The 24,698-nt window shown below is 38.5% G+C and overlaps 1 protein-coding gene across 4 annotated transcripts in view; it reads left to right on the top strand.

Annotated features, from left to right (window-relative positions):
• TRIM33 (tripartite motif containing 33) overlaps positions 1-24,698 on the top strand; it is a 114,162-nt gene that overhangs the window by 70,331 nt on the left and 19,133 nt on the right. For all 4 annotated transcript variants that reach the window (XR_005885737.1, XM_040998915.1, XM_040998914.1 and 1 more), the window contains 6 exons: positions 901-1,015; positions 2,964-3,110; positions 4,306-4,423; positions 6,101-6,375; positions 7,013-7,177; positions 15,459-15,659. Coding sequence is in view for 3 of the 4 variants with exons in the window: in XM_040998915.1 (XP_040854849.1) it covers positions 901-1,015; positions 2,964-3,110; positions 4,306-4,423; positions 6,101-6,375; positions 7,013-7,177; positions 15,459-15,659 (1,021 nt within the window). In the remaining variant the exon portion in view is untranslated. The remainder of the gene's footprint in view (positions 1-900; positions 1,016-2,963; positions 3,111-4,305; positions 4,424-6,100; positions 6,376-7,012; positions 7,178-15,458; positions 15,660-24,698) is intronic.

Here is a 24,698-nt window from a genome sequence, read left to right as displayed (position 1 = left end):
ATTTTCAAATAAGTATCCAAATAAGTATTGCTATACAGACAAAGAAAGATAAATAATATTACTGTTGCTTGGAGTGTTTTTCAGTTATTTGAATTTGGCAAATAAAGGTAGTTTAAGGGCTGAAAGTGCGGATTATAGTTTGTACAGAAGTAAAATGTGTGACCATTGAAGGCTGCTTCTACTGATTGTTGTTGATGTCTTATTGTATTTATATTGGTGGAATTCCTCACCTTCTATTTTATAAGTATTAACGTATTAGCCACTTCATGTTTGCAATCCAACTTTAATAAACACTGTCAGTGTTTGTAGCTCTTTCTAAAATTATCTTAATATTTATTCTTTTGAGTGGATTGAAAATGTTTTATGCATTTTGCTTTATGCAGTAGACGTCCATTTTGAGAACACATTAAAGATATATCTGAATACATGTGAAGTGGTTAAGTTATAAATGAAAACAAATTCTCCTGAGTTCAACTCTTACCCTTTCAGAAAGATAATATCAGTTGTGATATCATTCCTTTGCACATTGTTCTTTTAAAGCATTATGATTAAATAGAATCAATGTGCCAATTTGACACTAATTAGCCATCCTTGGTATCAGATCTTTTTTTTCACATCAGTGTCATAAATGACTAAGGAAATTACCATCCAGCTTAATAAACTTGCCTTTATGTGCTTGATTTAATATTACTAAATACTGAATTCATTCTTTGTCTGTATACATAGCTTGTTTGGACCAAATTGAGTGGTCAGGTTTGCTGAAACATAGGTTTTACATTTTGACAAAGTTTTAATTTTAATTACTCGGTTAAGTGCCCAGTTGGATGAATTTCTGTAACAGTTGATGCCTCAGAGACATAGGATAAGTTGATAACCTAATGATGCATTTCTCTTATTCAGGATAAAAGAAGTAAATGAGACTAACAAACGAGTAGAACAGGAAATTAAAGTGGCCATTTTCACCCTTATCAATGAAATTAATAAGAAAGGAAAATCTCTCTTACAGCAGCTAGAGGTATGGTTCAAAGCCAAAATAAAACAAAAACTGCTTCTCTTGCTCTTTAGCTGTTTTTAATGTTTATTGAAAGCTCTTTTAGATGGGTTGGGGGGTATGGAAGTAAAGTAAAATATAAAATGAAGGGTTTTTTTTCATTTGCTACTGGGAAAGAGACCCTTTTTTTCTTTTTAAAGTTACTTTGGAGCCCAGTTAATGACACTGATTTTAACGATATGCATCAGGAGATAGTATATCCTCTTAGAAGTGAAATAATGAAATGTGATGTAAAATGAAGACAAAGCAAGCCCACATTTCTTACCCCTGCCCCACAGGGCACCTCCATATAAAAAATGCGTGTTGAGCATCTGCTTGAGTCTTGTAAATATACTTTTTTCAAAAATGCTACTTATTTTAAATTGTACAACCCTTTAAACTTAGTCGATAATTTGGTAGTATTAGGTCTTTGTTTTATCTGTTTTGAGGTTAATATTATAGATATCCATGTCTAGATGAGAATCTAGTTAGTTTGTGAAATACAAATTAGTTTCTAACTGGATTTGTCTCGTTGGCCCTCAGTTGATTTGTTCTCAGCACCTTTCAAGAATAAATCTTCTAAGCTGTTGAAATTTTGAAACATTTGTGGGTTTTTTTTTTGTTTGAAAATTTCATGTTCTTAATAACTAGGCTCAAATGGCATAGGATTATGTTATCTGCAAGCCTAAATATAAAAATATAAGCTATGTATTTGACTGTTTGACTTCTGTTAACCTCAGATTGTCAACAGTAGCTTTTATATGAACAGAATGTTTCTCTGAATTTCTTTTAAATATTCCTTTTCCATTGAAACATAGTTGTAAGATGAAAAGTACCCTCCCTGTTTCTTTGAAATTGGGGATCTCTTTCTTGCTGTATCTCTAGCCTATTGCATTTAACCCTGACAGATTATTTTTCCCCTTCATGTGAATGGAGAGCACGTAGCAGTAACTTTTTTGATACATTTTAATTTATTGTAAATATATTTTAGCTGTAAATCTAAAAATATTTGTAAAATGTTTTAAGAGCTTTTGAATCAAACGTTTTTGATTCTTATGTATGAAATATATGAAACTACTTACATGATGGTCATTTGAAAAATGGATGTTAACAGCTTTGTTAAAGAGAGGTTTTCCAAAGTTTTATAAAACTGGATTTCTAGTGAAGTTGCAACCCAAACTTCTCATTAAAATACATTTGTCACTTTATAAGTGAATACCTTGTTTCTTGAGGAACAACATTGTGCAGTAAAACATATAGTATCGTTTTGGGGACAACTTAGTTAAGAAAGCAGTAGATAGATTATTTGGCATGCTATCAAAGTGCATGGAAGATACCGATTCCTTCTGAAAGTTCTTATAAAGCAGTTTATTTTTCCTTTGCTGCATTTTCCTGTAATTGATTTTTTTAACCTCGTCAGTCCTCCCTTCCACTTTGTTCTTTATGAACTTTGCTCATACCGAAAATTTTTTTAATTCTTCCTCTTACATTTTTGGAATTTTATCTTTTTCAGTTAGTAAGGGAAGAGATTTTCGCTTCAGCCTCTTCTTGCCTCATCAGTAGGTGGCACTAGTAGCACAACATTTTTCATTGGCCTGAAATCTGTAGTCAGCTTATATTATATAAAATTATTTCTAAAAAGTCATTATCCCTGAAATTATTTCTAAAAGCTCATAAACATATTAGGTGCTAAAAGAAAAGACACATTAGTCAACATTAGTTTCTGTAACTGGACTGCATTTTAATGTAGAGAATTGAGTTTTAGACCCATTGTGATCAGTGAATCTGATCAATCACAGGCTCATTAAATAGCTATAACTTTTCCACTTTTTCCATTTTTAAAGGAACGATAGGTATTATGTCAATTTGCAATAGAAATTTGGATTTTTTTTTTCATACAGAATTCTTCAGTGAAGCTGTTTTTCTGTTTCAGAATGTTACAAAAGAAAGACAGATGAAGTTATTACAGCAGCAGAATGACATCACAGGCTTATCCCGGCAGGTGAAGCATGTTATGAACTTTACAAACTGGGCAATTGCTAGTGGCAGCAGCACAGCACTGCTATACAGCAAGAGACTGGTAAGACATTTAGTATCTTTACTTTTTCTTGATTGGCTTTATTGAAATGTTTACATTCAGTGTACTTCTGTTTAAGGTATAAATTTGAATTTTGACAGATTTTACCACCACCATATCAAGTTATAGGATATTTTTCATCACTTCCAAAAATATGTTTGGTGTCCTTTACCTTGGCCTCACACTACCACTGAGCTGTTTTCTTTCATTTTCTAGAATTCCATATAAGTGGAACCATTTAATATGTACTATTTTGAAGATACCTGGTTTGTTAAAGCAACTTATTACCAGAAATGGCAGAAATACAAACATAAATTTCATGGATTTAATTCCTAATTTAAATATTGACAAAAATCTATTGCATCTGAGATTGACCCTGTGTACAATAGTATGTGATCAACTTTGTGGAATTAAATGATAGAATACAAACTTTTTCAGCATAAGCTCCATCAAGCTCAAGACACATTTTTATAAATAAGTGATGACACCAGGCATTCCCTGAAGATCTGAGCTGCTGGGAATTTATTCCTGTTAGTACAGTCTTTTTTTGTGTTATTAACTGAAAAAGAGTGAATACCATTTTAATGATGTTTTAAGACCAGGTGCTAGTAAAACCTTGTTTCAGATTTTGTTAAAAATCTTAAAAGAAATGCATTAGGATCTTGATCCCCCTTACTTAAAAATTAATTTGAAAGCCCTGCCTTTGTGTGTAACTGATCAGGGGATAATAGTTCTGGTACCCATGCCATAGAGTCTGCTTTAATTTTCAGTCAGTTTTGAAAGCTGAACTAATGGAAATGTCTGTGGTATTGGCTGTTCTTTCTGTGGTTAATTGTCTTGCCTGTGCTTATAAGAAGTTACCGTTCTAAACTGCCAACTTTTAGAACATGGTCGCCATAGACTTTTAGGGTACTTAAGTATACGTTTGATGCTTTTTCTTGGTTCCATTTTAGCAGATTTCAAATTGCTCAAATAGTGGCTACTTTCAAGCTGATGTCTTGGTTCTTTTTGTGCCTCAAGATGGAGTCTAACATGTTGTAACTAATTAGTATGAGTTTATTTTGTTGAAAAACATGTTGTAGTTCTTTTAAAGTACAGTTTCTAGGAATTTTTTTCAAGATTATTTGTATAAGCCTTTTTCAATGTCTGCATTTTTGGGATTTAATTTTTTAAACTAATGTGGCTTTTTTCCTTTAAGATTACTTTCCAGTTGCGTCATATTTTAAAAGCGCGATGTGATCCTGTCCCCGCTGCTAATGGAGCGATACGTTTCCATTGTGATCCTACCTTCTGGGCAAAGAATGTAGTTAATTTAGGTGAGAAGTAATAAGTCTTAATGAGTGTAACTTGAAACACTGAATTGGGAAAAAATATTTAAGATAAAATTTAGATTAAAAAAAATTTAAAATGTATACTTGGAAAATTGTGCTGTTCTTGGGAATCTCACTTTAGCTATGACTTGCTTTTGTTACTGCATCATCGTATATTTATGTGGTGTTTTTTAATATGTATCATTTATAACTCTACCTTGTCTTTTAAGTACCATTTTTATGGACTATTTCTTACATAAAAACAACTATTTCTTAATTCTTTGAAGAATTTCTTAGTTTATACCAGTTACATACAGAAAGAAGATTTTCAGAAAGCTGGCATGTGTGATAGTCATGTCTCCAGGGATATTAGAATGAATGTAGTTTTCACATGAAAGAGAGGGCTATGCTTTTGTCACTCCAAGATCTAGACCCAAAAGCCATTGGTAAAAGATACAGAGAACTCAATTTAAGGTAAAATAATAATAACAACAACAACAACAAAAAAAACCTCCCTGCAAGAATTGTCTGGATTAAGTCACTTTTGCAATATGTTAAATTCTAAACAGTGAGAACTGCAAAAACTGAACTGGATGGTCCTTTGTTTAAAGAAAAAAATAAAAATAATCTGCTGAAAATAGACACTCAGATTTTGCTATAGTCAAGGCCAATATCAAATTGTTTTTCTGTGGTATCGCTGTTTAGAATGACTTTTACATTTTCAAGCATTGTACCAATGCAAAAAACCAAAGGAAGGCTGTTTGACAAATTTCACATGGCCTGCCAAGAATAACATAGTTAACTGTCTGGCCCATTATAGGAAATACTTGCCAAATTTTATAGCTGTCTGTTAATTTGAAATTTATGCTCTACTTAGAAAGGTATGGCTCTGTGAAAAGCAAGAAAAACTGTTGCTTTTAAGAACATGAATTGTTTTTAAAGATATACAGTATTTCCACAGAAGACAGTTTTGTAGCAGTGTGTTACTCTGCCCTGTACATTTTGATATTTCAAAGGCAGTTGAAGACAGTATTGGGAGACTAGTATTAGTATCTTAAACTCTTCTTGGGAGAATGCAAGACCAAGTAGATGAGTAGCCTGTACTATTTCTTTGAGTTCTTAATTTTCTATACATCTCTGTACATATAGAATGAGAGCAGGGTCTGGGCTTGTTGTATAGCAAGTTGAGCTGTTGCCTGTGACACTATCATCCTGAACGAATATTGGTTCAGTTCCCAACTGCTTCACTTCCAATTTGGCTAATGTGTCTGGGAAAGCAGCAGAAAATGGCCCAAGTATTTCTGCTCCTGCCAGTTACGTGGGAGACTCGGATGGACTTCCACGTTCCTGGCTATTACCTGGCCAAACCTTTCCTGATAGGGCCATTTGGGAAGTGAATCATTGGATTAAAGTTCTCTGTTTATATCTCTACCTTTCAAACAAATTAGTTGAACACAAACATGAGAAAATATTATTCTAGATAATGAAATCATTTTTTGACTTTTGACTATGTTAGGTTTCTGATGACACTATATTTAAGCATAATTCCTATCCATGTTGTGCCTCTGGAATCTTTGAGATGCTGATAGTTGTCAGAGGAAGCAAAAAGCTGGTGGTCTGATCACTCTGCAAAGTAATTGAATTAGTTGGTAATGTGCAAATTTTCTTTTTAAAATCCTTCAGGTAATCTTGTAATAGAAAGTAAGCCAGCTCCTGGTTATACTCCTAATGTTGTAGTTGGGCAAGTTCCTCCAGGGACGAACCACATTAGTAAAACCCCTGGACAGATTAACTTAGCACAGCTTCGACTCCAGCACATGCAACAACAAGTATATGCACAGAAACATCAGCAGTTGCAACAAATGAGGATGCAGCAACCACCAGCACCTGTACCTACTACAACAACAACAACACAGCAGCATCCTCGACAAGCAGCCCCTCAGATGTTACAACAGCAGGTCAGTATAATGGTGCTGTATCACTGGCAAGTGAAGGTGATCTCAGAACTACACTTTGTCCTAGACAGATGAATTATACCTTTCAGAACAGGATTTAAAGGTCAGAGTTTAAATATTTGCTCTGTTGTGATATGAAGGAGATTTGAATAAAGTTAATAAGTAGATGATTTATGAGAAACAAAATTAATTCACTAACTGCTCTAGAAGTTCTTATCCCTCAACACCACATTCTTTTTGTTTCATGTATGCTGTGGTCAAAGAACCCCGCTTTGTTTTTGTCCCAAACTGATCTGGTTCTTCATGCATTTATTCAAATCATTCCAATTCCCTTGGCTAGCTTGCTCCATCACATTGACATACATTGCTGAAGATGGGATATGATGATAATGCTTTAAATATAAGCCTATATCCATAAATATCCTTGAGAGAGGATAATAGGAAAATTTGGAAATGATACACAAACACTAGTTAAATTGCTAGTCTTGACTTGAGGCTAGAAATGAGAAGAATGACTCACCTTGCTACTTAATGCATTTTATACCCTTCTGTCTTGACTAACTTAAAGTTTTACCATAATATTTTGTAATAGCTTTATTTGGAAAATTGTTATGTGAATTGCGATTTCTGTTTCTTATAGCCACCAAGACTGATCAGTGTGCAAACAATGCAAAGAAGCAACATGAACTGTGGAGCTTTTCAGGCCCATCAGATGAGACTGGCTCAGAATGCTGCCAGAATTCCAGGAATCCCCAGGCACAGCAGCCCTCAGTATTCCCTGATGCAGCCACACCTCCAAAGACAAGTATGCCTAGAGTTACATTTGTAAGAATCACACAATTTTAAATCTAAAAGACACCATTTAAAAAAAAATCGGTTAGTGGAGGTTAGTCTTTGATATGTTTGAGAATTTGATTAATGCTCTATATCCTTTTATTGAAGAAAAATCATACAGGTGAAGTTTTGTATTCGGTTTTAAGAGCTTCTTTGATCTCTTTAAACTGCTCATGTTTATATATTAAAAATCCCTGATGCAGTTCAAATCGTTCAGTTTGTTGAAGTGAATAATTCAAAGTGCTTATGATTTAGCTGTAGTCACAAGAGATAATGATAAAAATCAAGATCTGAATATTGGTTTCTCAATACTTTTCTTTTAATATGGGCTTTTGATCCTAATTAATTGACAAAAAGTTGCAGGTAGTGGAGCTGGCTAATGTTTTTTTGTTGTTGTTGTTTTTTCTCTCTCCAAGTATATTGGGTTTTTCTTTTTTTAGGGTGTAGATAGACTTAATCTTGAAAAATAAACTTTTTTGGTAGACATGTTTGATACTCTTTGCCGGAACAGTAGTTTATATTTGTAAGGTAGATGTGATTATATAATAAGGCAGTTTTAACATAGCTTTTCTGGTTATAAAATAAGGGAGTTCATTTTTTGGCTTTTACAGTGGTGTTTCTGAAAATAGGCTTTAAAAGCAATTTAAATTCCTATTCTGTTTGGGTGAAATGGGGAACTCTGGCCATAATGACTGAATCACAATTCCCAGTAGGGAAATGCTAAATAATACATAAGTTTTTCCTTTGTTTTTAAAACTTATTTTTATTGACATAAAGTGAATAGATTTATATGTTCCATAGATAACAGTTGCAAGAATATTTCTACCCTCCCCAGCCTATCCCCCAAACTCTCTCTTTATATCGATTTTGGCAAAGACACAGTTTTAATTCACCCTATATTCACAGGTTCAATTTACCACCAGTCGTAAACATTCAACAACTATAAATTAGGAAGACCACATTTCTACTGGAGCAAAGCAAGGGCTAAAAGCTAAAAGTCATCTCCCAAGGAGATAATTTCATTCCTGTAAAAGTTATTACATTGTGTATTAGCTGCAACGTATGGAGGGGAAGCATGTTCTCTGACTTTGAAAATGACATATTTCACTGAGCATAATGCTTTCTAGTTACATCCATTTTGTTGTAAAAGAATTTCATTCTTTTTATGGCCAAGTAGTACTCCATACATTTTCTTTATTCAGTGATCAGTTCACTGACATCTGGATTGATTCCATGTTTTAGCTATTGTGAATTGAGCTGCAATAAACCTGGGGCTACAAATGACTCTCATATGCTGATTTTATTTTGTCTAGGTAAGTTTCCAGGAATCGTGTGGCTAGATCACATGGTAAATGTATTTTAAGATTTCTGAGGAGTCTCCATGCTTTCTTTCATATTGGTTAAACTAGTTTACATTTCCACCAGCAGTTGTTTTAGGGTACCTTTTGTATCTGGGTGAGGTAACGCCTGATTGTGGTTTCTATTTGCAATTCCCTGGTGGCTAATGGCCCTGAACATTTTTTCATGTATCTGTTGACTGTTTATATTTCTTTAAAAACATAGCCTGTTTATTTTCTTTCTTTACCAGATTGTTTTGTTGTTGTTGAGTCTTTTAAGTTCTTTATAGATCCTGGATATTAATCCTTTATTAGTTGGCATAGTTTATATGCATTTTCTCTAACTCTGTTACTTCCCTTTGTTGACTGCTTCCTTTGCAGAGTAGAACTTTCTAAGCTTGATGTAATACCATCTATCTATGTTTGCTTTGATTGCCTGTGCATCTGGGTTCTGAACAACAGTGTCTTACAGAAGTTCCTCAATGTTTTCCTCTACTAATTTGATAGCATTAGGTTGTAGGTTTAGATTGTTGATCCATTTTGGATTGATTTTTCTATAAGCCGATAAGCTAAGGATTTTGTTTCATACCTCTGCAAATACATATCCAATTTAGCATTGCCATTTACTGAAGAGACTGCCCTTTTTACCAGGGATTGATTTCAGCTTGTTTGGCAAAGACTACTTGGTTGTAGATTCCTGGATTAATTTCTGTGGTTTGGGTCAGTTCCATTTATTTAATAAAATGTATGTTTTTGTGCAAGTACAAAGTATTTTAATTACAGTTGCCCTGTAGAATGTTTTAAAGTCTGGTACTGTGATACCTCCAGCTTTTTTTTTTTTTTTTGTCGTTTAAGATTGCTTTAGCTATTTATGGTCTCTTATTTCTGTATACATTTTAGGATTTTTTTTTCTTTTTCTAGGTCTGAGACCTAGTAGTATGGACACTTTGATGGTATAAATTCTTCTAATCCTCAAACATGGGAAATTTCTTGTTCTTTTTTTCAGTGTCTTCTTATATGTGTTTCTTTTATGGTTTGTAATTCTCACTAGAGATCTTTCACCTTTATTAAATTTATTCCAAGGTGTTTAGCTTTTTGGGTAGAAACTGGATGGGATGATCTGATGAGTTCTTTCTCAGTCATGGAATTATCTGTGTATACAAAAGATATTGATTTTTGTGTATTGAATCTGTATTCTGCAACTTTACCAGACTCTTATAAATTCCAGTAACCTCTTTAGTAGAGAATTTTGGTTCCGCAATATAAGTGTCATCTGCACACAGGGATAATTTTATTTCCTTCCTCTCCAAATTTGTATACCTTTGATTTATTTCTCGTATCTAATGGCTCTGGTTTAAACTTCCTGACCTGTATTGATAGCACTGGTGAAAGTAGGCATCCTTGTCTAGTTACAGATCTTAGTAAAAATGCTCCAAACTTTTCCCCATGTATTATACTAGTTGTGGTGTCGCATATTGCCCTGATTGTGTTGAATTGTTCCTTCTGTACCCAATTTGCTTAAGGTTTTTATTATTATTATTATTTTAAATTTTTAAACATATTTGTTTTATGATATAGTCCCATAGGCTCTGGGGTTGCCCTTCCCCTTCCCCAAGGTCCCCCTTCTCCACATTGATTTCCCCTCTAGTTTTACAATGGATGTCCTTCATGAACAGTCACAGGTCCATTGCATTGTTGTTAAAGTGTTTCTCAACAATGTAGAAGGGAGTCCATCATCTTACTGTTAGGATAGTTTCAGTTCTTTCACTGGGAGTCTGTCTCTGGTCTGTATGCATAGAGATGTAGCACTTTGTCTTCGTATCTGAACATATCAGTCTCTACTATATTTCCATTATATATCTCCTAACATATAGAATCAGCAAGCACAGTCCCCTGTCCATTAGTAATAATAATAATTATTTTTTTTTCTAAAGATTGATTTATTGGAAAGTCAGATATACAGAGAGGAGGAGAGACAGAGAGGAAGATCTTCCATCCGATGATTCACTCCCCAAGTGAGTACAACAGCCGGTACTATGCTGATCTGAAGCCAGGTATCCCTAGTATCCTACACGGGTGCAGTGTCTCAAAGCTTTGGGCCATCCTCACCTGCTTTCCCAGGCCACAGGCAGGGAGCTGGATGTGAAGTGGAGCTGCTGGGATTAGGACTGATGCCCATATGGGATCCTGGCGCGTTCAAGGCGAGGACTTTAGCTGCTAGGCCACGCCATCAGGCCCCAATAATAACTATTATTATTATTGTTTTTGAAACATAGAGTTAGTGGGAGAGACTGAGAGAATCCTCCATCCACTGGTTCACTCCCCTAATGGGCATAGCAGCTGAGTCTGGGCTAGGCTGAAGCAGTGGCCAAGAGCTTTTTTTGGGTCTTCCACGTGGGTGCAGGACCCAAACACAGACCATTTGCTGATGCTTTTCCCAGGTCATTACCAGGGAGCTCAATCAGAAGTGGAGCAATTGGGACTTAAACTGGTATGCATATGGGATATTGGCATTGCAAGCAGAGATATAACATCCTGTACCCACAACACCAGCCCAAGCTTAAGGTTTTTTTTTGTTTTGTTTTGTTTTGTTTTGGTGGCTGTTTGCTCTAATGAAAAGACTTGTTCATTCTATAGCTAGATGTAGGATGAAATGTTATGTAGACAGCAATTTGGTCTATAGAATAGTTTAATTCTGTTGCTTCTTTTTTGATTTTCTGTCTGGTTGTTCTGAGTATTGGATAAAGGGGGTTGTTGAAGTGTCCAATTTTATTGTACTGAAGTCTGTGTCTATTTTTAGATCCATTAACATCTGTTATAAATAGCCAAGTTCCCTGGCATCAGATCATACACATTTGCTGTAGTCACATTTTTAATTGTTCTCTTAATCATAATATAATACTCTTTTTTCTTGTCGAACTGTGTGTGTGTTGTGTGTGTGTTAACATCTGTTTTGTCTGATACAGGATGGCTATACCTGCTCGTTTTTCCTTTCCATAAGCATGAGAGCATAGAATATCTTTTTTATTATTATTATTAATTATTGATTAGTTTTATTTTTGATGATTTTTACATAGTTGAATAGGATGATTAGAGTCAAGGGCTACAGGAAGGTGAGTGAGATCACCATTTCCACATTCTCTTTTTTACTTTCCTATATCTGGGGGGAGGGGAAGACAAGGAGCAATGCCACACTCAGCATCCCAAACAGCTCTGCATGCTGGGATGGAAGACAGCCACTCGACACCACTCCAGGGTCCCCGATGTGGGGCATGCTCCAGGACACTTCATGAGGTTTCAATAATTCAACAGTTCTGAATTATTGCCACTTCAAGCACGATGAAATCCCTTCAGAATTCACTGATTAACGTAGTCTACCTGAGAGCCTCCGTTTGCCCAGTTATTCACTGCCAACACTTGGCCAGGAGAGTCGATCGATTTGTTCTATCCTCCGTCCTCTATTATGGTACCAGGTGTCCTCCACAGACTCCAGTGTACTGCCATATCTTCCATGTGCACTTGGATATGCTGTCCACTGATCTGTCTAAGCCACTGAGGAGGCCCAGCTCTGACCCATGCACTCCATGGTCAGACCATGAAACCTGCTATTATTCTCTCCATGGTTTGGGTGTCTGAGTCCAGTGATTCAGTTCGGGGGATTCCCGTAGAAACTTCATCTGAGGTGATCCCAGACCTCATTCTTGTGTGTGCTTGCCAATACAGGGTCCATCACATTCTGTCACCCCAGAGCTTAAGCACATGCTGGTGGTTACAGTTTTTTGGGTTAGCTCCGTCCCTGGCCCTATCTTTTACACAAACCAATGGGTATTGCAGACCAGCCCGATCCTGCTCACTCAGCCTTTGCATACACCAGTGGGAGCTACAGCCTAGTCAGAGCAACCCACATTAACCCCCATCAGGGCCATCCCCTCGCTGGTTCCCATGCTTGCCAGTATGTACAGCAGGCTGGTCCAGTCTGTCCCACATCCTATGAAGCTCTCATACATGTCAGTGGGCATTGAAGGCTAGTTTAACCCGACCAGCCCCACTATCTAGCCCACACATCTGCCAGCAGGTGCCACCTGCTGTCTAATCATGCCTGCCACAGTCCTGGTTCTCATGCTCACCAGTCAGATTGGCAACCCAGGGGGAAGGTACCCACTCTTTTCCTACTGGGCCCACTCCTTCTCCTGGACCTTGAATTCTCCAAGTGGTTCTATAGTTTAACTTGACAGAATTAGCCCCCAGTGCCAGCATCTGCCAGCTGATGCTGCGGCAAAGCCCAGCCAACCCACACCCACTCTGATTTATGCATGCATCAGTAGGAACAGTCAGCCCAGCCTGGCTTTCCCCTGATCCAGCCCACATGAGGCCAACAAGTATTGAAACCCCACCCAGCCTGGTCTGCCCCCGTCCCAATTCATGCTCTCTAGTGGGAGTGATGGGCTTTTGAGTCCTGAAACCTGTGGTGGGGTTGGAGATTGGAGCATCTTATAATCGTAAATGGGTTTCCAGCCTTTTGCCAGCCCTCCAGGCTAGACTCAAAGTTAGTGGGAACCATGGATCTATCCCACTAATGCAATCCCCTTATTCACTTAAGTGAGAGCCTCCGCAGTCTCTATTGACATTAAAATGGCACTTTCTCACTGCTGATACCCCAGTGCCATTGTAGGCAATGGGAGGAAAAAAATGTTTTTTCTTTCATTGGTATTCTGCCTCCCATTAAGGCTCCAGGCCCGACTCTGTCTTCAGACCCTGTCAGCAGCAGTATGGACTGCTGCGATTGGCTCTCACCTTGCTCTTAGCAGCTGGCATCTCCTGCAGCCTTCAGCTTGGGTGTCACTAGTGTTTCCCTGCTCGCCACTGCAGCTTTGTGCTCTTCATGCTGCTCCAAGGCTTCCTCCTCTTTGCATTTGCAAACTTCTGACTCTCTCCTGGGTCTCCACTTCCTCTGCTTTTTTTCTGTTTTCTCTCCTTGATCAAAATTTGCATATATTTTCTCTATTCAGCCATGTTGGAATCTAACACATTAGTTTTTACTGCATTTCTGAAGTTAGTCTGTATCATTGCAGCTGGACAAACACTGTCCTAGAGTACTGGTCTTTCAGTATTTGACCCAAGTACTTCTAGAAATCTGAAACATATGGACTTCTCCACATTTGAAGATTTCCATTTAAATTTTCTATTATTAGTGGAAATAGTCACAAAATTCATATCTTCACTTGCCATAGTTTTAATTGCCTGTGCTCAACCACATTCTGAAAATATTAACTGGAAAATTCCAGTAGTAATTCTTTTTTAATAAGATTTTTATTGGAAAGTCAGATATACAGAGAGGAGGAGAGACAGGGATAAAGATCTTCCATCTGTTGATTCATTCCCCAGCGGCCGTAATGGCTAGAGCTAAGCCAATAAGTAGCCAGGAACCTCTTCCAAGTCTCCCATGCAGGTGTAGAGTCACAAGGCCTTGGACTGTCCTCCGTTGCTTTCCCAGACCACAAGCAGAAAGCTGGATAGAAAGTGGGGTCGCCAGGATTAGCGCAGGTGCCCATATGCAATCCCAGCACATTCAAGGTGAGGACTTTAGCTGCCACGCTAGTCTACTGTGCTGGACCCACAAAAGTCATACCTTAAAAAGCACATTGTAAATATTTGCATTATGAAGTAGAAAATTTTACATCATACTTTTACCAGGAATGCAAACATAGGTCCATGGGTTGTATTAAGTCAATAAAAATAATTTGGTCTGGTCCTGCCAGGGCAACCATGACAGGCAGAGCTTGAAATTCCTTAAGTCTGTGGCAGCTAAATTTTAAGGTAATTATTTTGTGTGATCTATGAACAATGTTATAAAGATCCAAATGATCCTTGGCAGAGAAAAGATTGCTCACCTGTAGAATCTAGAATCTCAAATATCACTGTAAGCTCTTTCAAAATGTGATATTTTATAATTTTTTCTCCTAGGGTTTTATTCCTACTTCCTCTGTAGAGTTATATCGGTATAGATCAGCCTGTTGTAATGCTGAAAAATAAAATATATTTTAATAAAAAATTTCTTAAATTTGCAGCAATGATAAGATTTATCAATGTTTTAAAAATAATGAGTGTTTGAAAGCAAAGTTATTTTTAGTTATACATTTTTTGACAGATGGAGCCTCTTTGTTTTCTCACTCATGTTATATATTTATATATTAATTTCATTAAATAGTTTACATACTCACACATACCTGTGTTCAAACATTATGACGGCCAGGTACACCATCTTGAAGTATGTCAGAGCTACAGAATCAGACAGTCTCACGGCATTTTTCTTAGACTTTAGGGTTGCTGCTAAAGAGATCACTGTTAGTGCTTCTAGTTTTTGAATATTTCAACTGATTATATTTGCATGATTTATTTTTCACGGATTTTCACCTGTGTTACCTTAAATGATCCTTCTAACAGCCCTCACAATGAATTATCTCAGTTTCTGAATTACTCAGTTAGGCATATATGTTTTAGAGTTGGGAACTGGTGTATTTCCTTTCTCTAAATTGTAATTTTTAAAAACGATGTCAAGCACATGATACAGTTATTTTTGCTAGGAAAAACTCCTTGCAGGAAGAATATAAATGTAACAGCGATTTCTTGGCTTCCACTTTAAAATCTTGGAGGCTTCTAAATCTCCTTGTTATGAAATAGTATATCATCAGGCTGATTGGCAAGTCTGGTTTTCCATAGCTACTACTGACTAAAGAGATAAAGTAGCCAAGTTTGATGTATTCTTCTGCATGATTATGAGAGGGATCATTTCTTTGTTCTTGAGCCACAGGTATCAAAACCTCGTAAGTATTCTAAAAGCCGTTGTAAAAGTATTGTTCGTATTTAGGTATCCTGTCCATTAAAACAAATGATGTTTACCTTTTCTTTTAACAGCATTCAAACCCAGGACATGCTGGACCCTTTCCTGTCGTATCGGTACACAATACCACAATCAACCCTACAAGCCCTACTACAGCAACTATGGCCAATGCAAACCGAGGTCCTACCAGTCCATCTGTTACAGCAATAGAGTTAATCCCCTCAGTTACCAATCCAGAAAACCTTCCATCGCTGCCAGATATTCCACCCATACAGGTTTGTGTTTATATTATATGAGGCATTTAAAGCCTTATGTTAATTAGGAAATTTATTCTATTTTCAGGGGCTTTTTGTTTGTTTTGTTTTTTATTTTATCTAGGACAAGCATTTCTTTGAAATTTCAGAAGAATAAAGTACAAATGTTTGAGTTACTACGCTAAAAGTAGCATTCATTAATATTTTTGAATTATACGAAATTTATGTTGTATATTTATAGCAAATATGAATAGTAAATGTTTTATGTAAAGCAAATTATAAGTTTTTAAGTCTGATAATGAGTTAATGTCAGCCTTCCTAATAGAGTAGTTCTTCCCTCTATACCCCATACTCCCTGCCACCTGACAGGATATGAGAGGATCTACTGCTGGAATGAATTTGCAGTTGGAGGAGATCCAGGACCAAAGTATGGTCAGATAGATGGTCAAATAGATGGAGTGAACAAGGGTGGGGTAGGGCTGTCTAGATAGTTATCAGGTCCTATGGAGAGATGTAATGAATGGAGGGATAGTGATAAAGAGGAGTAGATGGAACATGAGGGGCCTTAGGCATCTGTCTCTTTCTCATTGTGACATTTTCTTGAAGAAATATGTCTTGGGTGACTTCTGAAGTCTTGCAGATTCATTTGAATAAAAACATTTGTTTTTAAATGTGAATAAAGCCTGGGAGGGCTTTACTAAATCAACTTACTTATTGTATGAGTTACCTGGGAGTTAGAGGTTGCCATTGGAACAAAGAGCAATGCAACTGCTGAGACAGTAGGACTCTTGACTCTTTCTGTGGCTGAAGTTCATTACATTCATTTACTTAATATTTAATAGTCTTAAAGGTTGTTCTGTAACTAAAAACCTTTTTGAAAATTACTTTTTAGGGGATTTGGGAGGGGATGGAAATTCCAGAGCTTATGGAACTGTATCATGGAATAATAAAATAAATAAAATATACACACACAAAGAAAATTGCTTTTCATTGTGAATTCTCTCCTTAACCCTCCTCCCTTTTACTTTAAAAGAAAAAAAAAAAATTAAAAGGAGAGACAGAAAGATCTTCATCCACTCTCAGTTGGCTGCAGTGGCCATTGGACAAAGCCAGGAGCTTCATCCAGGTCTCACATATGAGTGACAGGACTCAAACACTTGGGCCATCTTCTACAGTGTTTCCCTGGCCGTTAACAAGAAGTTGGATCAGAGGTAGAGCATCTAGACCTGACCCAGCACCCATGTAGATGATGCCACTGGCACAGGAAAGCAGAGTGACACAGAGAAGGAGTAAACTTCTGTCTGCTGATTCATTACCCAAATCCTCACAACAGCCAATACCTGACCAGGGGAAACTAGGAGCTAGGAATTTCACCTAAAGTCTCCCATGTGGGTACTTGAGTTACTATGGGCTGCCTCCCAGTGTGTTAGCCAGAAGCTGGATTAGAAGCAAAGTGAGATTCAGTGTTAGGACTGTGGTAAAAGGTGTGGATATCCCAAACAGGCATCACACATGTTCCTAAACTTGGAAGTTAAAGGATAGGTGGAAGAATGTTAGGCAGTGAGGGTTAGTGAAGACAGATACTCTAGGTAAAAGGAGTCTTATTTATAAAGTATCAAGACATGAGGAAGTAGTGTAAAATCCCAACCAGTTGGGTATACTGCAGGAGATAATATTTGATGTCAGATTTTGTGATTCTTCTTTTTTATAATTTGCATTTATTAGGCTGAATTTATCCTCAAGTTACATATTTTTGTTCAGTTTTTTTCTGAAGTTTATTTTTTTGTGTGTGCCACCTCCTTTTCTGGCTTAAGAACAATTTCGTTTCAGTGATAATCCTCTCACTGTGGGTTCATCAGACTTTGAGCTTCGTAGTAATGGCAGAACATCTTAGATTTTTGGTTCACCTAGACATATTGCATGACGAGACTGTGTATCCAGACCCTTAAGTTCAGCATCACCCTGCATTTTTTGACGTGTGCAACAGAAATTGAACACTTTTGGGGACTGCTTACTCTACTATGACCAGCCCTACTGCTTGTAGATACCTAGCAACTCTACAGTGGTAGACAGAATGGCACATATTGCTTTTTAATGTAACATCTTTCTGGTATGTGGTGGCTTTTTAAAGATTTTTTTATGCAGTGCAGGAATTTCCTCTGCATTTTCAAAACTGCTGACTTATTTATTTTTTTATTTTTATTGGAAAATGAGATATATAGACAGAAGGAGAGACAGAGAGGATCTTCCATCTGATGGTTCACTCCCCAAGTGACCGCAATGGCTGGAGCTGAGCCAGTCCAAAGCCAGGAACCAGAAACTTCTCTCACGTGGGTACAGGGTCCCAAGGCCTTGGGCCATCCTCAGCTGCTTTCCCAGGCCACAAGCAGGGAGCTGCATGGGAAGCGGGAATGCTGGGATCGGAACTGGCACCCATATGGGATCCTGGTGCTTTTAAGGTGAGGATTGTTTAAATGTTAGTTGTTGTTTATTTTCTTTCACCTTTTGACACTAACTCATTATTATGAAGTAAATTTCTGGAGGGAAGACCAAGAAATTAAGCTGAATGAGAATATTAGGGCCATTTCTTGAACAAATGTGTTGAGCATTTTGACTTCATATCTTAAGAAATATTAGGACCTGGTATCACAGGGTTCACTATCAGGATCATTTGAGATAGTCATAAATTTTGTACCAAAGTGTATTCAAAGTGTGTTGTTCCATTAAGAGAGGAAAGTAAAAGACAAATCTACTGGGTTTTTACAGCTGCCCTGGAACCTGAAAGTTGAGTTGTAGTTAGCAACTAGGGAAGTATCTGCAGTAAATTTTATTAGGTTAACAAAACAGAATTTCAAAGTCCTTAAGGTCTAAGGACCTAAGCACTTTTGAAGAACATCAAAATGGCCAGTTAGGAAAGAAAAAAGAGGAAGAGGAAGTAAGGCATGAAATAAGTCTTTAAAGAAGAATGGAAACCAGATAACATAGGACCTCTTTAAATTGCAAAAAGGATTTTAGGTGATATCTTAAGCTCAGCAGTAACCAATTTTGAAAGGTTTTGTGAGGTATAGTGAGATGGGATCTTTGGTGTGTGACCTTGTCGATGTGTCTATTTTTGTAAATGTTGACTGACATTCTTACTTGAAAGAGAAGAGGAAAGGGGAAAAGAGATCTGTGCACCAGTTTACTCCCAGAATGCCTGCAGCATCCACAGCTGGGCCAAGCAGAAACAAGCCCAGAACATCAGCTGGGTCTTCCACATAGTGGCAGGGACCCAAGCACTATAGCTGTCATTTTCTATGAATGCATTTTGGGATGCCCCCAACCTATACAGGAGTGCAGGTAGAATAGCCAAGCTCCCATATAGGTTGGGGGCATTTCAAACTGCTGATAGGAATGAAATAGTAATACATTGAAGATTTTGCTGGGACCCAGCGCGATGGCACAGTGGCTAAATCCTCACTCACAAGCTCTGGGATCCTGTATGGGCACCTGTTCTCTCATCTGCTCCACTTCCCATCCAGCTCCCTGCTGGTGGCCTGGGAAAGCTGTAAAGGATGGCCCAAGCTCTTGGTTCCCTGCCTCCACTTGGGAAACCCGAAAGAAGCTCCTGGCTTCAGTTTGGCTCAGCTCCAGGCATTGCAACCACATGAGGAGTGACCCAATGGGTGGATCATTCTCTAGGCCTCTTCTTCTCTGTTTATCTGATCACCTTTCCAATAAAAATAAATATGTTTTTTAAAAAGCAGTATGTCTGTCATAATGTTAGCCATTCTATTTCTCTATTTTCCAAATATAATAGGAAATAAATCTTTACACATGGATGTTCATAGCCCCTTTATTTGTAATAAGTTAAAAACTAGAAATCAACCCAGTTTTCCACCTATGGGTAAAAGGACAGGTCATACAAGGGATATTCATAAAGTTGAGAATAAGTAAGCAGTACTCTTTAATTCTGTTTTTCCATGAGCATTTTGAACTTTTTTGTATATCCAATGTATAGTAATTAAATCAATAAAAGAGTGAACCTGATTCAATAGCCAGCATAAACCTCCAAATAATTATGTCAACTTAAAGAAAATGGTTGGGTCCCAGCACGATAACCTAGCAGCTAAAGTCCTCACCCTGCACACACCAGGATCCCACATGGGCACTGGTTCTAATCCTGGCTGCCTCACTTCCCATCCAGCTCCATGCTTATGGCCTGGGAAAGCAGTCAAGGACAGACCAAAGCCTTGGGACCCTGCACCTGTATGGGGGACCTGGATGAAGCTCTGGGCTCCTGGCTTTGGATTGGCTCAGCTCTAGCTGTTGCAGTCACTTTGAGAGTGAATCAGCAGACAGAAGATCTAGTTTTTCTCTCCTCCTCCTCTATAGATATCTGACTTTCCCATAAAAATAAAATTAAGGTAAAAAGTGGATGAAAAAAATACACAATATATAATCCCATTTATGTAAAACTCAAGAGAAAAGCTAAAATGATGGAAAGCAGGTAACTATTATTTTCAGACAAGTTGTAGGAAGGGTCATAAGTAACCCTGAGGATGGTAGATGTGATCTGTTTTGCATTTTTTAATGGATTACATGTGTCTTACTAAGTTGAAAGGCAGAGAGAATGATTATCTTCTATCTGCTGATTAACATGCCTTTGATAGCCAGAGCTGCAATAAGCAGAAACCAGAAACCTAAAATTCAGATCAAAATCTCCCAGTGTGGGTGAAGGGTTCTTGCTCATGAGACATCACTCACTGTCTCACAGGGTGCCTGTTAGCAGGAAGCTGGAATTGAGAGCTAAGTGGAAACTCCCAGGTACTTTGATATGGGATGTGGATATTCTAAGAGACTGCTTAACTACTTTGCCAAACTAGCACCTGTTTACTATTTTCGGTTTTGGCTTCTGAGTTTTTTGCTGTCTTAAAAACGTACAGGACGGTGTGTTTGTTTTGGGTATGTGTAGTTTATTATATATCACACCTTATTTTAAAAGCTACATTGAGACATAGCATAAAATTCTAAATATTTTTAGAAATACAAGAATACTTTAGAAAGTTTGTAGGAAAGTGGGATTAATGATAATGCTGATTGTCTAAGATAGTTGATCATTTCATCAATTGACTCATTCATTCACTTTGGAAAGCAGAGGTAGAGAAGGAGAAACAGAGGGAGATACCTTCCATCTACCGGTGTGCTTCCCAAATGTCCAACGTCAGGAACTCAGAAGCCCCTCCCAGGTCTCCTGAGGGTGACAGGGACCCAGACACTTAGATTATCCTCCGCTACCTTCCCAGGTACATTAGCAGAAAGCCAGATAGGAAGTGAAGCAGCTGGGTCTCAAACCAGCACCCATATGATGGTGGCTTTCTCCAGTGTGCCACAGTGATGGCCCCCAAAGGCACATTTTTTGTGGAGATTTTGAAGTCTCCTCATATTTCTTAACTTGGCAGATGTATGATTACTGGTTCATAAGTGATCATACTTTTATATTTTAGATGGTTATAGAATTGGTGTAAAATTTATGTAGCAGCTTTTGTATTTGAAGGTGCCCATTTCTGCACTGTGTAACCAGCATTAAATTAGTTATTCTTTTTTCTTCCTTTTTCCAGGGTGATAGGTAAAAGTGACATTATTGCTGATTTCATTTTGATGGTTTATATGGTTGTTTCTTATATCCATTAGTCATTGAGATACTCAGAAATTTTCCATCTTTTGGTTCACTTCCCAAATTTTCACAACAGAAGAGCTGGGCAAGGCCAAAGTTGAGAGCCCAGAACTTAGCCTTCCCCATGGGTAACAGTAATTCAGGCTCTTGAGCAATATCATGCTGCTTTTCTGGGTACACACTAGCAGAAAGCTGGAATGGAAGCAGAGCCGGGACTTTTTATAGCAGCTGGAGGCATCTCCGTCCAGATCTTAACTCTTGGGCCAAATGTTCTCCCCAACTTTGCACATTTTTCTATGAGATATTTTTCCTCTTATGTCATAGAAATTCTTTAAGTAGGACTTAATCTGGGTTTTGGGGGAGAGGGGGTGTTACTCAAAAACTTCTGACTTAATGAATTTATCAGTAGATTTTTAAAAAGATTTATTTTTTATTAAAAAGGCAAATTTACACAGAGGAAGAGACAGAGAAAGTTCTTCCATCTACTGGTTCATTCCCCAAGTGTCCACAGTGGTCAGAGCTAAGCCAGTTTGAAGCCAGGAGCCAAGAGCCTCCTTTAGGTCTGCCACATGGATGCAGGGTCCCAAGTCTTTGCAGGTGATGGATTAGTCAGTTGAGGTGTTGTGCTGGCCCCAAATGAATTATTTTTTTCCACTTAGATTTTTAACTTTATCTGTGATGATTCTTTCTCTGTGTCTAGTGAAAGCTATCATGGTGTCAAGGAAGCTCTTTTATTCACAGATTTTGTTTGCTGCTTCCTGACTTTCCTACTGTTCTAGCCTTAAGTTTCTCTGTCTAGCTATTAAAATTGCAGCCTGTCTTTGGAGCCAGCACTGTGGTAAGATAGATTAATCCTCTACCTGTAAGTCAGCATCCCATAAGGTATCCAGTTCGTTTCCTGGCTGTTCTACTTCCAGTCTAGCTCCTGTTTCAGGCCTGGGAAAGCAGTGGAAAATTGCCACAGTCCTGGGCTCTTGTACCCATGTGGGAGACTCAGAGGAAGCTCCTGGATCCTGTTTCTAGACTAGCTCAATTCCTGTTGTTGCAGCCATTGGAGGAGTGAATTAGCAGATGGACGATTCTCTTTATCTCTGTGTGTGTCTTTTTTTGTGCAACTCTTTCAAATAAAATGAAACATCTTTTTTTAAAAATAGAAAAAAGATAAAATACAGATAGTGTGTAAAAAGTGTGGGTGTTATTTTGTGTCTGTTTTGAGTCATTTCCCACTCCAATATGTTTAGGTGAAATGCAGTCACACTTCTACCTATGGGCTTCTTAGGAGCCTCCATTTTCACTCCCTACAGTGGCAATGAGGCGTGCTCCTAAAAGTGAACCCTTGGCTATCAACTGTCACCTGAGGGTAGAAAAGCACAATCTTACTGATTTTTTTTTTCTCCCAACAAACCTGTAAGTTATCTCACCTTTAGGTTTTCATCTCTTCAGCTTTGGGATTTTTTTTAATACTTATATATTTATTTGAAAGAGTGTCAGTAGAGAGAGAGAATGAGAATATCATCCGTTGCAGGAGGTCTCAAACTCTACTGAGCCATGTGTGAGCCATATGTGGGTATGAACACACCATGGCTGGGCTGAAACATCCAACAGCAAGAACCAGTTTGGATTGAAGGCCAGTCAGGAAAAGCCACTGTTCCTGCTATGACAGGAGGTGGACTGAGTAGGGCTGGCTTGTGGACACACTGGTAAGCATGATTGCTGGCATTGGGAGAGGTTGTGATGGAGGAGCCTGGGCAACTCCTCTGGCAGGACACAGACCCGGCAGGTAAGTGCAAGAAACATGATAGGAAACAGCCCAGAACAGGCCATGGAAAGTTACCCACTGGCATACAATTGGCAGGGGTTGGGGGAAGACCAGGTTGAATCTGTCCATGTCATCCACTGGCAAATCCAAGCACCAGAACAGTGTGCTATGAGCCAGGTTCGGTCGCAACAAAGACTAGTGCACAATACTGAATGCCAAGGTGAGGTTGACTGTACCGGAAGTGACCGCAGTGCCCAACCAGCATGCGTGAGAACAAGGGGGCAGAGCCAGCAGGGGAATAAGGGGTGGTTCCTTTGCTGGACAGCTACTCCCGCTGGAGAGTGTGGGCTGGGATGGGGCAGACAAGACTACACAGGGCTACAACACCTATACACCTTATGTGGACTAGATCAGGGAAAAGCCAGGCTGGGCTGATTTTTCCTACTGGTGCAAACAAAATTAGAGTGGGTGAGGGTTGTTTGGCCTTAGCCACAGCATCAGCTGGCAGAAGCTGGCACTGGGGGCTAGTTCTGCCAAGTCAAACCACTGAACTATCTGGAGAGTGCATAATCTGGGAGGGAAATAGTGGGCTTCTCCCTCTTAGGTTACCACTTCCACGGGAGGGCATAAAACTAGGACAGCGGCTGGGGTGGAATGGGGTGTGGGACAGACTGGATTACTGCTACACATACTGGCAAACCAGGGTAGGGGGTGGGCCTGGTGGGGGTTATTGCAGGTCGCTCCAACTTGGCTGCAGCTCCCACTGGTTTATGCAAGGGCCGAGCATGTGCTGGGCAGAACTAGGCTGGACTGCAACACCCATTGGTTCCAGTGGAAGTCGGGAGTGAAAACAGAACCAACCCAGTAATTGCAACCACCAGCTGAGTACATACAAGAATCTGGTTTGAGAACACCTCAGACAAAGTTTCTTTGGAGATCTCCCCAATCAAACTATTGGACTCAGAACCCTAACCAAGAAACGAGAGAAGACAGAACAGGTCAATCAACCATCTCAGCTATATGTTGGCAGCGAAATACAGGGCAAGCAGAGACTGTATGATGGACTATGTCAACCAGTGGATTCTTCAACTACCTCATCGTGCTTGGAGTGGCAAGATTGGCAGCGATTCATAACTGTTGAAATATCAAACCACTTGAGCAAGAACCTCAGAGCATGCTCTACATCCGGGACCTGGGGAGGGTGGGAAATTGGGTGGGCCTTCTCCCTTAATACCCCACTTTAAACATGAAGGTAACAATATGGAAAAAATAATAGTCTTACCCACTTTCCTGTAGCCCTTGAACCTTTTTACCCTAATTAACTATGTAAAGATTGTCAAAATACAATTAAAAAGAAAAATCATCCGTTGCAGGTTTACTCCCAAGATAACTATAGTAGTTAGGGCTGTGTTAGACTGAAGCTAGGAGCCTGGAACTGAGTCCCTCACATAGGTGGCAAGGGTCCACGTACTTGGGCCATGTTGTGTTGCTTTCCAGATGTATTAACAGGTACTGGATCAAGTACAGTAACAGGTACAGGACTTAGAACTGAAACACTGATATGGGATGCTGGTGTCACAGGCAGCAGTTTAATGTGCTATGCCACATTGCTAACCCCTGTTTTTATTTTATTGATGATTTTATG

The sequence above is a fragment of the Ochotona curzoniae genome, unplaced genomic scaffold (assembly GCF_017591425.1).
Source record: "Ochotona curzoniae isolate NIBS_2020 unplaced genomic scaffold, NIBS_Ocur_1.0 scaffold_1037, whole genome shotgun sequence".
NCBI classification, from domain to species: Eukaryota; Metazoa; Chordata; class Mammalia; order Lagomorpha; family Ochotonidae; genus Ochotona; species Ochotona curzoniae.
Note: the sequence above shows the minus strand (reverse complement) of the source record. Positions and strands in the feature narration are given on the sequence as shown.